Raw genomic sequence first — 13,332 nt, forward strand, 5'->3', positions numbered from 1 at the left:
AGAATTCCTAAGCAAAAAATAAAACAAAACAAAGTAATGGGAATCAATTCCATTCCATTCTAATGAATTCTTGCCAAACATGTATTTAGTGTTTTACACCTAACTTATATAAGAATACTTTAACTCTACATTTCAACCAATCCTAAAATCCATCCATACGACAATCAATCAAATTAATAAATTTGCGAATGTATTTAAGATAATATACTTATTATTGTTGAATTCAAGAGTCGCAATTTGGAATACTATCATAATAGACGAAAATGACTACATAGGTTATATATAATTGTGACTATATTATAAAATATAGCATGATTGAAAGGCACGCATAACATGAGTTTTATTTTTATTTTTATTGTTTGGTTTTGAAAAAGGTGTCTTCTACTTAAGATGATTATTAAGTATAAAAATTGGTATTTTTTTCTATTATACATAGAATATACATATATATGTCTTCTTGGTTATAAAATGTTCATATATATTGTCAGTCTCCCATAGGTTATAAAGTCCATCTATCTTATCCTTTTTTTTTTTTTGAAATGGATCTTATTCATTAATCATGATAGAATATAATCTCTCCATGGAAAATGTGAAAAGAGAATCAATCAAATACCCAAAATTTATAAATTAAAAACTGACCCTTTTCTTAAAAAAGAAGAAGAAATTTTGGAAGTTTCACCACTCCTTTCATATACAAAAGCTCATTATTCCCACGTCATTGAAATCATGTCATTACAATCTACATTATTATTATATATAATAAGTTCCTTTATTAATAAATTTTCACTAAACTAAAAACACTGTTTATGACGCCCTCTTTCTGATCTCTCAAATCTTTTTTATACAGTACTTGATGTTTGGTTCTTTTATCGTACAATTGCTTCATATACTCATTACTCATACTTTTGCTTTTACAAAGAAAAAACATAAAAAGAAAGAAGTTGTTTGACTACTTAATTAAAAAATTGTTTTTTTTGTTTTTAAAAGTTAAAAATTGTTTTTTGAAAATAAGTTTGGGTGTTAGGTGTTGTTTTCATAAAATAAATTTTAAAAATAAAATTACAAAAAATATAAAATTTTGAGAACAACAAGAAGTTGTCTTTAGTTGTTCTCAAATTTTTTTTGTTTATATTTTTTTTCTCACATAACTTTTTTAATTATTATTATCTAACATAATTATTGTCACATCATTTTCTCTCTCATTAGTTTCTCTCTCTTCACTTTATCTCTCATCACTTTCTCTCTCATCACTTTATCTCTCCTTATTTTCTCTCTCAACACTTTCTCTCTCCTTACATTTTCTCTCTTCACTTTCTCTCTTGCTATTTTCTTTTTCATCATTTTCTATCTCTTTATTTTCTCTTGCATCATTTACAATATACTCACTTTCTCTCTCATCACTTAATATTTCCTTATTTTCTCTCTTATCATTTTTTCACTCTCCCCATTTTCTCTCTCTCTTCACTTTCTTTCTCATTACATTCTCTCTCATTTTTTCTTGCATCAATCAATTTCTCTCTTCTCAATTTCTATTTCTTCAAATTTTCTCTCCTTACTTTCTCACTCCTTATTTTTCATAATTTTTCTTTCAAATTATTTTATCTCATTATTTATTACAAACTTTTAAAAGATTTTTATCTTTGTAAATATATTTGTTAATTTCTTATTTAAGATTTAAAAAAAAACTAAAAAATTGTTTTTAGAAAACATTAACCAAACACCTTTTATTTTTTTAAAACTACAAAGACTGTTTTATGTTCTCAATTATGAAAACACAACTTTGAAAACAGAAAACAAAGCCAAACAGACCCAAAACTTCCCACCTTTTACAATTTCCAAACCACAAAATAAAAATGAGAATCATGAGTAAATATTTATGTATAAGAAACAAGTGATAATTAGTATCATTATTTATTTTTATTTTTTTGAAAAGGATCCACACATAAAGATAATCATATATGTGGATATATGTTTTCATTAATTAACATGTAAAAATCCAAAATAATCAAACGTTGGAGAATTGTGATTGGTGAATGTGATGAAATAATTTGGCATGATGAGGAATATAAAGTTTTGAACACTCCCACTTATAAAGGTTGGCATTAAATTTATGAAGAGAATAGTTCGTGATGATCTATGTCTTCACAAATGTTATCCATATTTAATTGAAAATGTCAGTGTGGCATTAAATTTGTAGCACATCGACGTGTACCAATTATTCTTGGACATTTGGATAGGTTCTTGGACATTTGGTCACATTAATATTTTTATGTACGTTAACCCATTGCTTTCAACTAAGGGTACACCATTGCTTCAAAAAAAAAAAAAAAAAACTGAAGGTACACCATCCAACTCATCCTTTGAAAGAAATCTACTTATATTTTATCATTTCAAAGGTTCTAGATGAACATTTCTTTTAAAAAAAATTCTAGATTAAAATTTACTTAAAGATCAACAATTCAACCTTAGAATCTCCAAATTGGACCTTGTTGGTCCAATTACATGGCAACACTATGAAAACTAAGGCAAATGTCACCAATATAACGACATAATGTCACATATACGCAGTTGTAATGGCAACACAAAATCCAAACCTATTATATATATATTTAAAAAAAAAAAAACTAAACTATTAAAAAGAGCATACCACAAACAAATCTTAAGAATAAGAAAATAAATAAATAATTTATTTGTCACTATAAACATATTGATATTGTTATGTGGATTATAATAAAATTAAACTACACCAACTTGAGAAGGGACAAATGAATTTTAAAGAGTAATGATATATGTATTAATTATGCACCAAAATATTATAAAAACTAACATGATAATTTTTTTTACTAATCACATTATTTAAACTAGATTTATTATTTTAAAAAATAATAACACATTATTTTGGTGGATAATTTTAATATACATGTCATTATTCCATATAAAAGGAAATGACATTTAAAAAAAAAAACACTTTTAGTAATTAGACTAAACAAAAAAATATAGCCAAATTTGTATTGGAGAATAGGCTTTCAATAATTGAAGTCTAATGGACTAGTTGGATTACGAGATATTGATCAATCATTATTCTTATTTTATTTGCGACAAAAAAAATTATTCTTATTTTATTTAAATAAAATTTTAAGGCTGACCTAATTAACACGTGTCAGTAACTTGAACCGCACACACACGCAATGATTGGATTGGAAACGACACGTCAGTAAATTTTGATGATAGTCAACTTCTGCTTGGCCACCAAATCACCGGTGCGGAATAATCTAATAACGATATTTCTCACAATTGGTGGTTTCATTCTCTGCATGACGACCACACTAAGATTTGTGGAGTTTCACTAAATCAGAACCGTTGGATCTCATCGACCACGGGCTTCGACAAAATCCAAGCAAAAGTTCAAAATTAATAGTATTTAAAAAAAAAAATGGAAAATCGTTTTATAAATTTAGAACAAGATGAGAGCGTGTCAGTTGGTTTTTTTTTTCACAGTAGAGAGAGAGAAGAAAAGAAGGAAATGAGGGTGAGATAGTTGGGGGTTACACAGACCCAGTGAGGAGAGAGAGATTGAGGGAAGCTAGATTAGGGTTTCAAGCTCGTTTAGGTTCTGGGATTTGACCTGAAATTTGTCTCTCTTGTGAGAAAATTTTCTGATCTTTCGTTTAATTACCCAGTGATATCACCGCTATGACTTTTTTTTCGGTGATGAGGGCCGAAGCTTAGAGTTTGATCACAAGGGTGTCCCTAATTTTGGTTTCTTAAGGTTGTTACCCGAGCCCATGCCCATCCCAGTTTTCTCTTTTTGGGTTTTCGAGTTAAGAGTATATATCTGGATTTTGAATTTTGTAGTGGATAAGAACTAGTTGGAGTGGTCTTTGTTGAATTTTAACAACTGTTTTGAGAAGAAATTTAAGTAAAGGGACAAAAAAATTTTGTTTTATTTTTTTTCCTTCTTTGTTTTGGCTTGTCATTATTGGAATTTCTTTGATCGTTTTAAGTACATTTGGTACTTTTGAGTCCTTTTCCATGCGAATCTGAACGGAAGAAAATTATAAAAGTAATCGAGGAGAATTCTTTTTGTATTTCGGTTGGGTTATTGTTTTTTTTTTTTTTTGCCAAGATCGGTTGGGTTATTGTTGATTGTTCTGTTGTGTTCGTAAAGTTGGTGGTGCTTTGTTCGTTGATCTTTGTTCTTAAAGGGGTTCCTATTGATGGAAATTTTTTTGGTTTAACATAATTGAGATGGTCATGAGAGATCTCAACTAAATTTTGCGTACTGATTTCCTTTATCTTGATTATGGCCCATAGTTTTAATGAATTGTTTTTGGGTGTGTGAAAGAAAGAAAAAGTAGTCACCTTTTGGACCAAATTAGCTTACCTCTGCAATTTAACCCTTTTGGATTTTCTTAGATATTATTGAGGTTAAAGGGTGTTTTAGATTGAACATAATTGCATCTTTTCCCTAATTGACATTTTTTTTTGTGAAATCAAGTGATCGTTTCCTAATATAGTGGTCGCTGCAACTGGCAGGACCACTTTTGCTCCCGTTTGGGCTTCCTATTATTCAGTTGCTCCAAATCAGTCTCTGGCTTCCAACTCTTTCCCACGTTTCTTTGCCTTCAAAAAGAGAAGTTTCTGGTTCATCATATTTTAAGCTTTTTCAACAATCTCAGATTAAGAAATGGCTGTCTCTCTCACCCGTTTTTCATGGTGGTGTTTAGGGGGTAAAGATAATAAAGAGCCTATTCCTAACGGGTCTTTCCTAAATTCTTCATTTGAGTGGGGATTTGGTCTGAGGGAACCTGAAACAGTCCAGTTCCCTTCTGTTAGGGGAAAAAAGGTAGCTTCCTCTAATGGAAAGGTCAAGCCAAAGTGGCAGAGTAGGGAAGAGAGGAGTGTGGAGAGGGAGTGCGATTTTGTGATGGTACCATCAGACGGTGGTTCTTTGTCAGGGTTGGATTCCGATGGATCTGACATGTCTATTGGCTGGATGGAACCTCATGGCCCTGGTTTTCAGATTGATGATGAGTCTGATAATGGTTTTGCAGTACTTGTTCCTTGCTATAGTCCTGGCTACAAAGAACTTGTGGAGGATTCTGACAATGCGATTTTGAGTGCCATCAAGAACCTTCCTATTGAGTTCTCTCCTGGTAAGAGAGGCTTCTTTTGAAAGTCTTGTATCTTCAGTTCAAAGTTACACTCTGTTACTTCTGTTTTACTATGTTTTCCGTAGCATTTAGATTTTGTGGGTCTATTTGCTTGATCGAGTGTGCTGAATTGCTATTATCAACTTACTAAATTGGGAGATTTCTAAGCTTTTCTGTGCACTTTATGGTGCCTAAAAAGGCAATAAGTTTCGTTTTAGCTGTTTGCTTGATTTTGGGATAGTGCAGTTGGTTTGTTTTTCCTTTTCTAAGAGCTTCTATTTCGGTTTTTATTATAGTTGTTACTATACTGAATAGATTTATGCTTTATTTTACCATATTATGTAGATTGTTTGGGATTGGATGTTCTGTTCAACATGTGTGTAGCTATTGGAAAAATCAGTAAATTGGCGTTTTGTTTTAAACCTTGAACATGTTTTTGTGCCTTCCAAATCTGTAAAAAGCATATAAATAGGAAAGTAGAACTAGAAATGCATTGTGAATAGTGAGAAAACTGACCTAAGTTGCTGCTTCCTTTAAAACATTTCCCACTATGTGACTCTACTACATTTGTTTTATTGAATCTCTCTTTCAGTCTATTTTTCATTGAATGGCATAAACTTGCTGCATTTACATAGATGATGGAGAATGCTTGTCTCTCTTTATGTCCCTAGACATATGCTAGGCTAGTTTTTCCTATGATGTTTGGGTAACTGATTCCTCATATGATGTAAATAGCCATATTCTAGAGTTTCTTCCCTTCTAAGATTGGAGTTTCTAGTGACAAGAGACTTGTGTATATTTTGGTTGAATATGCAGATTGCAAGAACTACTACGTGGAACAAGTGCTCTCTTCCCTTCAGACCTTTGGTGCCTAGAAGGAGCTGATTTTCTTATCATGGATGGCCCTGTCTAAAAGAATTGTTAGTTTACTAGTACTAGTAAATAAATATAGAGACCATTTCAGAATACAAGGTGCTGTTCGCTCACGCTGCAGCAAACTCGAGCCGAACTGCTGGGGAAGTACAGCTTTCAGATTTGGTGATAACTTTTAATCCAATTGAGATTGATTTTGCTACTGTCGACCTACTCAGAAGATTGATTTTCAGCGCATGCTAAATTCTGATGGTCCTCCTATAGTCTTTGCTTAGGTGCACTGCTACATGTGCAAAGAGTAATGTGAAATATGATGGATTCTTTGTTTGTAAATACAACCTTTTGTGAATATTTTGATCATGCTTATGCTTTTTGCTCCATGCTGCTGTAAATAAACTCCGCTTTTGGAACGTTAATCAAGGGCCAATCTATTTCTGAATTTTTCTCTTCACTCTGTTCCTTATATTTTGCTTTCATCTATAGCTGAGATGGTATATATTTTGATATGTTTCTGTTATTCTGCTCTATCTCTGGTGTATGGAGTTGAATGAGATTGGCTCGTTCTTTTATGACTATACAAGTAGAACCTGAAACCAGAACTAGAGGACTAACAAAATTACTTGAAACAAAGTTGAGAATTTTCACATAATATTGTTTCGCTCTCATCCCAACTTCATCAATGGTGAAGATTTGCACATCTGCGTTGTGATCAGTGACAAAAAATGAATGAATTTTAATATTGTTTCACTCTCATCCCAACTTCATCAACGGTGAAGATTTGCACATCTGCATTGTGATCGGTGACAAAAAATGAATGTCCAACAAAAGTCAAACATTTTCAACAGTTTGTTCATTGTTTTATTCAATAGATCTCAGAACTAGAGTCTACTGTTCTTGAACCGGGTGAAGTCATAAAAAGGGTTTATGGCTATGGGTAGAGTAGGTGGGGTCTGTTTATCAATGTAGTTAAGATCCTGACAAGCAGGTTGATCAACGGTCAGATATCTTCTTTGTGAACAGAATGAGATATATGTGTTTTTTACTAGTGCAACATAGGGAGGTCAATAATTCCATTAATGTCAATTTTGTTTAGTGAGCCTGGAAGTGGACCATTACCATTATGTATCAGTTGGCGTTGGGACATGCTTTAATTTGAAGGGCTGTGATGGAATCAATGCTTGTACTGATGGGGATGTATCTTGGTTTATATTTATTTATTTTCAAGTTATTTGATAATTGAGATAAATATTTCTCATTATGACGGGGAGTGATTTGGTTCGGTGTTGGACATTGGAACAGGAAGAAGTTGGGAAATGCTCACTGGGATCTTCGGTTCCCTATATTCGTCACTATGGAAATCATTTATGTTTTTGGATTTATGTTTTTTTTTAACAATTTAATATTGAGTCTCAGAAGCAAGCGTAGGTCTTTTATAAATTATTACAATTTTTTTAATATTTTTTTAATTTATATAAATCAAAATTAAGATATGTCTATCTTTCAACATAAGAAATATCTTTTTCACTTAAGAATGAAATATATGGTTATTTTGTAGGAACACAACAAATATTTATTCCAAATTAAGCAAAACACAAAGGAGCAAAATAGTATATTACCAGAAAAAAAAATTAATAAAGAAAGGCTTATTAATAAGAGAATTGAAAGGATTGAGCCTATTCGGTAATAATTAAAGAAGTAATTTTTAGTTTATTTAATTAAAAATATGAATATAAAATAAAAAATTATTCGGTAAACATATTTAAGTTTTTATATTCTTAAATTTTATATTTTAAAAAATTGAAAATAATTTTTTCATTATTCTAAAACTTTTTTAAAACAATATTCCATCTTTTCTTTCTGATCGACTAGCGAACTAGTTTCCCGAAACCCAAATCATGATTTTCTCCCTTCAATCATTGGAAAATGCTATCCCCTATCATTGGAGAAACGCACGTGCAGATCAACAAATAAGAATTACTCTAAAATGGTTTCCAAATCTCACTTTTTGATCTCTTCCTCTTTGCAACTCTACTACCTCTACCGCTTTTTTCCTCGACTCTGGTGACATTCTCATGGCCATAGTTGCACTTGTAGACGACCGTTTGGTGCTATGGATATCGTCAATATCAAACTACTTTTTGTAGTTTTTTTTTTAAAAAAATAAAATAATAAATATATAACTGAACAAGATTTTATTTTTAAAATAAAAACAAAAAAAAAACATTATTTTTATTCATGTATTTAAAAAATATCTATAATAATTGTCGAACAACCCCATTATTTACACCATTAAATTATGAATATTTGTTTGGCTTTTTAAGACAATTTATAGTCTAAACTATAGACTAGTGTTTTGGTCAACGACACTGAGTCAAATTGAACGATAATAAATAATTAAAAGAACTAAAATTAAGTGAAACGACACAATGAATTTATAGTGGTTCGACCCCAAGAGTTGGTAATGATCTACGTTAACTTGCACTTTTATTAATCAAGAAAGTCTCAGACTCAAGATCAAGAAGAACAACGTTCAATTGAGTTTCTTAAGCCCGGGAGAAAATACAGTCGATAAGGATTTTGTAGGTAAATTGCGCTTAGAAAATAATGACTATGGGAGATCTCTATTTATAAATTCTTTTAGTGGGCCATGGGACTTACAAACATGATATAGGCCCTACACGTGTAGTGTGAGATTGTTACAACTAATTACATATTTAAAATAATACAAAAGATGCATTTAAATATCGATTACATAAATATCTCGTGAAATTAAGATTATTTTGGTTGAATGATGTGTCCATCGAGTAGGTCTCCTTTCAAGCAACTTCATAAGGTTTTCTTGCCTTCGACCAGTACCATTCCATTCGAGCGACAAGCTCCTTTGATCTTCAATCTCTTCAAGGCAAATAGCCTCCTTCATGCTAATGGATCATATTTAAAAAATAATTATTAATCTATTTAATTATTTAATTTAAATAACCTATTTAAAAAATAATTAAATAAACAAATTATTTGAAATTCAAAATTCAAATCTCATTTGTTTGTTTAATTAATATTTAAGAGAATATATTTATCCCAAAATAAATATCAGTTTTAAATTAATAAATAATTATCTTATTATAAATAAGATAATTATTAATCTCTCTTTATATTAACCCAAACATAATTAATATTTATTTTTACATACAGTTTTATATTAATCCAAACATGATAAATATTAATTTTAACATATAGTTTTTCAAAATAAAAATTATATGTAGTTAAATAATTAATTAATTCATAATTAATCAATTGTCCATAACTATCACATAATTATTTCTTTGCCCCAAAAAATTAATTCCTTTGCAATTAAGTCCTCACTACAAATCTTTCTTTTGACACCCGTACCCTTGACAGTGTAGGACATATGTGATTTGGGGACCATGAACCTGTAATACGAAGCTCCAATAAACCATAGTATTAATTAAATTCTTTAATGTAATAATCTTATTTATTAATTCCATTATTACTCCACTATAAATGTGGAATTGCCCTCTAAGTATTTATAGAAGTATATTTATAGAGTTTTCCCTTGTAGTCTATTGATATAATCAATAAATGTAGTTTTGTCATCCATTTATTGGTTCGTTAATTAGAGCTGGTTAAGATTACCGTTTTACCCTTTCAATTACCTCTTGATCCTTAAGTACCATTAATTCACTAGTGAATAATTAATCTATAATCAAAGACCCATTTGTTGGTGAGGATATTCATATCAGGCGTAGGAGGAACTAAGGTCCATGTACCTTGCTTTTGGAGGGCATCAAACTCTTCCTTCATAGAAGCATACCATCGGGGATCCTTAAGAGCACTTTTAACTGATGAGGGTTCTGTAGGGAGAAGAGATTCAAGCAGCTTGTATTTGGTTACCAAAAAGGATTTAGGCTTGTAGATGCCTCGCTGAGAACGGGTTGTCATGGAGTGAGTGCGAGTGACAGTAGTTGGAGGAGGTATTTCCACACTTTCAGAGAGAGGAGATGAAGCAGCAGCTATATGTTGAACCAGAGTAGGAGAAGGTTGTACACCAGTGGAGAGTGATGGTGTAATACCAGTGTGAGGAGGAGGAGGAACTTCAGGTGGGACACTTGTCGCAGTTGTAGATGGTGATGTAGAGGCAGAGAGTGTTGGAGACACCACAGGCAAAGGTGGCACAGTAGAAGAGCACAAATTAGAAGTATCATGAACTGGTGTAGTTGAAAATTGAGCAGTAGGAAAAGAGTGAGTTATGGAAGGAGGTACCTGAGTAGATCCAGAAACACTTACCCCTTTATTGTACCTAAAGTGTTAGGTCATACAAAAACATAACATAGATCATAAACTAAACTATCTAATTTTCCTTACCAAAAACCGGAATATTGGAGACAAGAGTGGGATTGGAAACTCCTAAAACCAAACATAAAGAAACCATAAGTTGTAATGCCCTACTTCCTTAGATCCGTAACTAAGTGAGTTTAAAACGTGCCATTAACTCGCTAACCAAGGTTTTAAGACAAAAGTGTAATTAAACCATAAAAGAGTCATATACTTTGAAAATAGTTCCATTCATTGGAAAATCATAAAGCGTTTAACATTTGGGATCCCAAAATACTGTTTAGAAATATTTACAACTCAAAAATATAACCAGAGTCAGCTAAACGACAAAATCTAGGTTTAGTACAATCATCTCCCAAAATACCCCTGGTCGTGGCAGCCAAGCAGGCCAAACATGTACACGCTGCTTCATGCTCTTCGTCCTCATGGTTGGTAGACTTTCCCCTTGCCCTTACTTGCACCATAGAGCACTCGTGAGTCGAAGCCTAGCAAGAAAACTCGCACAAGCAGATAACATATGCATATTTAACATTCAATATACAATTAAGCCACCATCAGGCTAAACACATACGACCATCCCATCCCAGGCGCTTTACCAGGCCCTGGGTTCGCGGTTCACACCGTGAGGATATTCCAAGTATCCTTTAGGGTCTCGCCCTGGCAACTCACACTCCGCGTGCTAAATTCTGCTCCCGACCCCTTCGCCGTTCCCGACCCTTGCCGTTCTCAGTCCTCGCCGTTCCCGGCTCTTGCCTTTCAAACACATATATGCACACATAGCATAACTAAACAAATACTTAAACATGAATAAGCACAATTAATGGGGCTATGCCCTGCAACACAATCAAATACGGTCGTGCTCCGCAATACAAACTATAGGGCCTCGCCCTGCTCTAAGGGTACATCAGTTTTCTTACCTGTGTCCCGAGCTTTCCAAGCACCGATGTCCCGAGCACAGTCCCCTAGTTTGAGCCTCGTCGAAACCCTAGTCACAACGCATCAACAATATTCATCCATCAAGTTCTAATCCATTAAATATCTTTGAGTCATAATTCTAATCTCCGAGACCTTGAATTCTATCAATCCGGGTGATAAAATCCATCCCGAGCCTTAACTTTTGGATTCCTGAGCCTAAAACCTCATTAAAGTCCAAAAAGGCACTAAGCGTCGCGGCCCCAAGAACCCATGCCGTGGCCCCCAACTAAACCAGAGGCCCTGCCTCCTTTTTTCCCACACGCGCCGTGACCCTGCCTATAGGGCGCCGCAACGCACCTCCACTTTCAGGCCATCCAAAGTTCTAAAGGTCCACGACTCAGCAAGAACAATGCCGCAGCCCGACCCCTCGAACCCAGAAAAACTCACCATTTTCTCTACCAAAACCAAGCTAATTAACCCCTAAAATTAGTCTAACAACTTAATTTAATCATCTCAGAAGTTCCACCATGATTCCAGTAGCAAAACCTAACAAACTCTAGCTTTAAAACTTATCGAACCCAAAATTCAATCTTCAACTTCAATACCTCAAAAGAACTAAGAAAACCAGTAAATAACCATTGAATTAACTAGCTAAAATCACAGTTATTGCTTACCTTATCCTCTGTTTGAATCCTCAAAGTGATGCTGAGTTAATCCCCAAGTCAAGAGCTAATGTCCTTGCTTAATTCCCAACTTTTCCCTTGGTTTGGCTTAGAGAGAAAAATGAGAGAGAAAGAGAATGTTTTGGGTTGGTTTCTCCAAGTTTCTGAGTATTTCTTTGGTTTTGTTTTATTTAACTTAGTCTCTAAGGTTACCTCAAGGCTCGGGGTACCAAAAACGTCCCTGAGGGAAAAATGGTAAATTTCCCCAATATTCCCTCCTAAACATTCTATCTTCAAATATATCTCCAAATATTTATTTCCATAACTCGATATACCACAAGTGTATCACAATTATCACATTTATGCCCTCAACGGGCTAAAATTACAAACATGCCCCTAATAACCAAACGAGGTCCACATGCATATTTAATTCACCTAAACATGCATCTTTAATCACATATTCATACAAATTCACATATTATAATAAATCACTTATTGCCCTCCAGGCACACTAATCAAGGCCCTAAGCCTAATTAGCAAATTTGGGACGCTACATAAGTCCTCTAGAGAAAGAAGATGAATAGAAGATCTAAACCATCAAAATAGTAACTTACCGAAGACCTTAAGTTTCAAGAAACTCAAACACCTAACTAAAAGTCATTATAACGAATTAGTATTTTAAGAAAATGAAAGAATAAGAAAAATGGAAATGGAATAAACCTGAAGATTAACGGTACCTTAGATAGCTTAGAGCTTCAATTTATACCTTAAACACCTAAATCACACAAAATCTTACTTCCCAAGTGTTTTAGAAAAGCTTAGATTTGAAATATTTTAACCCCAAAACCCTAGTGTTTCTCTCTAGAACGAATTTAACAGCTTGGAGGCTCTAAATTGTGCTTGAATGATGAATAAAATGGCTGAGTGAATGATCCTATTTATAGAGTTCAAGGAACTAATTCCTTTTAAAATAAATAAATAAATGATTAAAAATTGAATAAATTTGAATTATCTGTTCAACAGATGCCCATAACTCAGTCAAAGACGTTCAGGAACGAGTCAAAGTCAGGATTTTATGAAAATTCAAAAATGGCTATTGGACCCGATATATTGCCTACCCTAGGCGATATATTGCCCCTACCTATGCCTCGAGGGTTTGTGGTTTCGTTCGTGCGAAGTCGACGTGTTTTCTATATCAATCATAGGCGACATATGAGCCCCTCTAACTGCAATCTATTAGCATACGCTGATATTTTAAACACGTTTTTGCACACTTTCAGCACACTTGAATTTGTTTAAACCACTTTGACTGAGTAAAATGTGATCCTAACAGCTGCTGGAAGGTTCTAGACCTTCTAGATCTATCCTTTATTAATTTA

The 13,332-nt window shown here is 33.1% G+C and overlaps 1 protein-coding gene across 1 annotated transcript; it reads left to right on the forward strand.

Moving 5' to 3' along the window:
- Positions 1–3,476: 3,476 nt before the first annotated feature.
- On the forward strand, positions 3,477–6,477 carry LOC133806302 (uncharacterized). Its single transcript, XM_062244424.1, has 3 exons — positions 3,477–3,769; positions 4,537–5,156; positions 5,970–6,477. The coding sequence occupies exons 2-3, from the start codon at positions 4,688–4,690 to the stop codon at positions 6,026–6,028; spliced, it is 528 nt and encodes a 175-aa protein (XP_062100408.1). The 5' UTR covers positions 3,477–3,769; positions 4,537–4,687; the 3' UTR covers positions 6,029–6,477.
- Positions 6,478–13,332: the final 6,855 nt, after the last annotated feature.

The sequence above is a fragment of the Humulus lupulus genome, chromosome 1 (assembly GCF_963169125.1).
Source record: "Humulus lupulus chromosome 1, drHumLupu1.1, whole genome shotgun sequence".
NCBI lineage: Eukaryota > Viridiplantae > Streptophyta > Magnoliopsida > Rosales > Cannabaceae > Humulus > Humulus lupulus.

What these genes read in the sequence shown, in the direction of transcription:
- LOC133806302 (XM_062244424.1), top strand. Translation starts at nt 4,688, where the DNA reads ATGGCTGTCTCTCTCACCCGTTTTTCATGGTGGTGTTTAGGGGGTAAA. An exon ending in TCCTATTGAGTTCTCTCCTG is followed by an intron (nt 5,157 to 5,969) that starts GTAAGAGAGGCT and finishes TTGAATATGCAG; the next exon opens with ATTGCAAGAACTACTACGTG.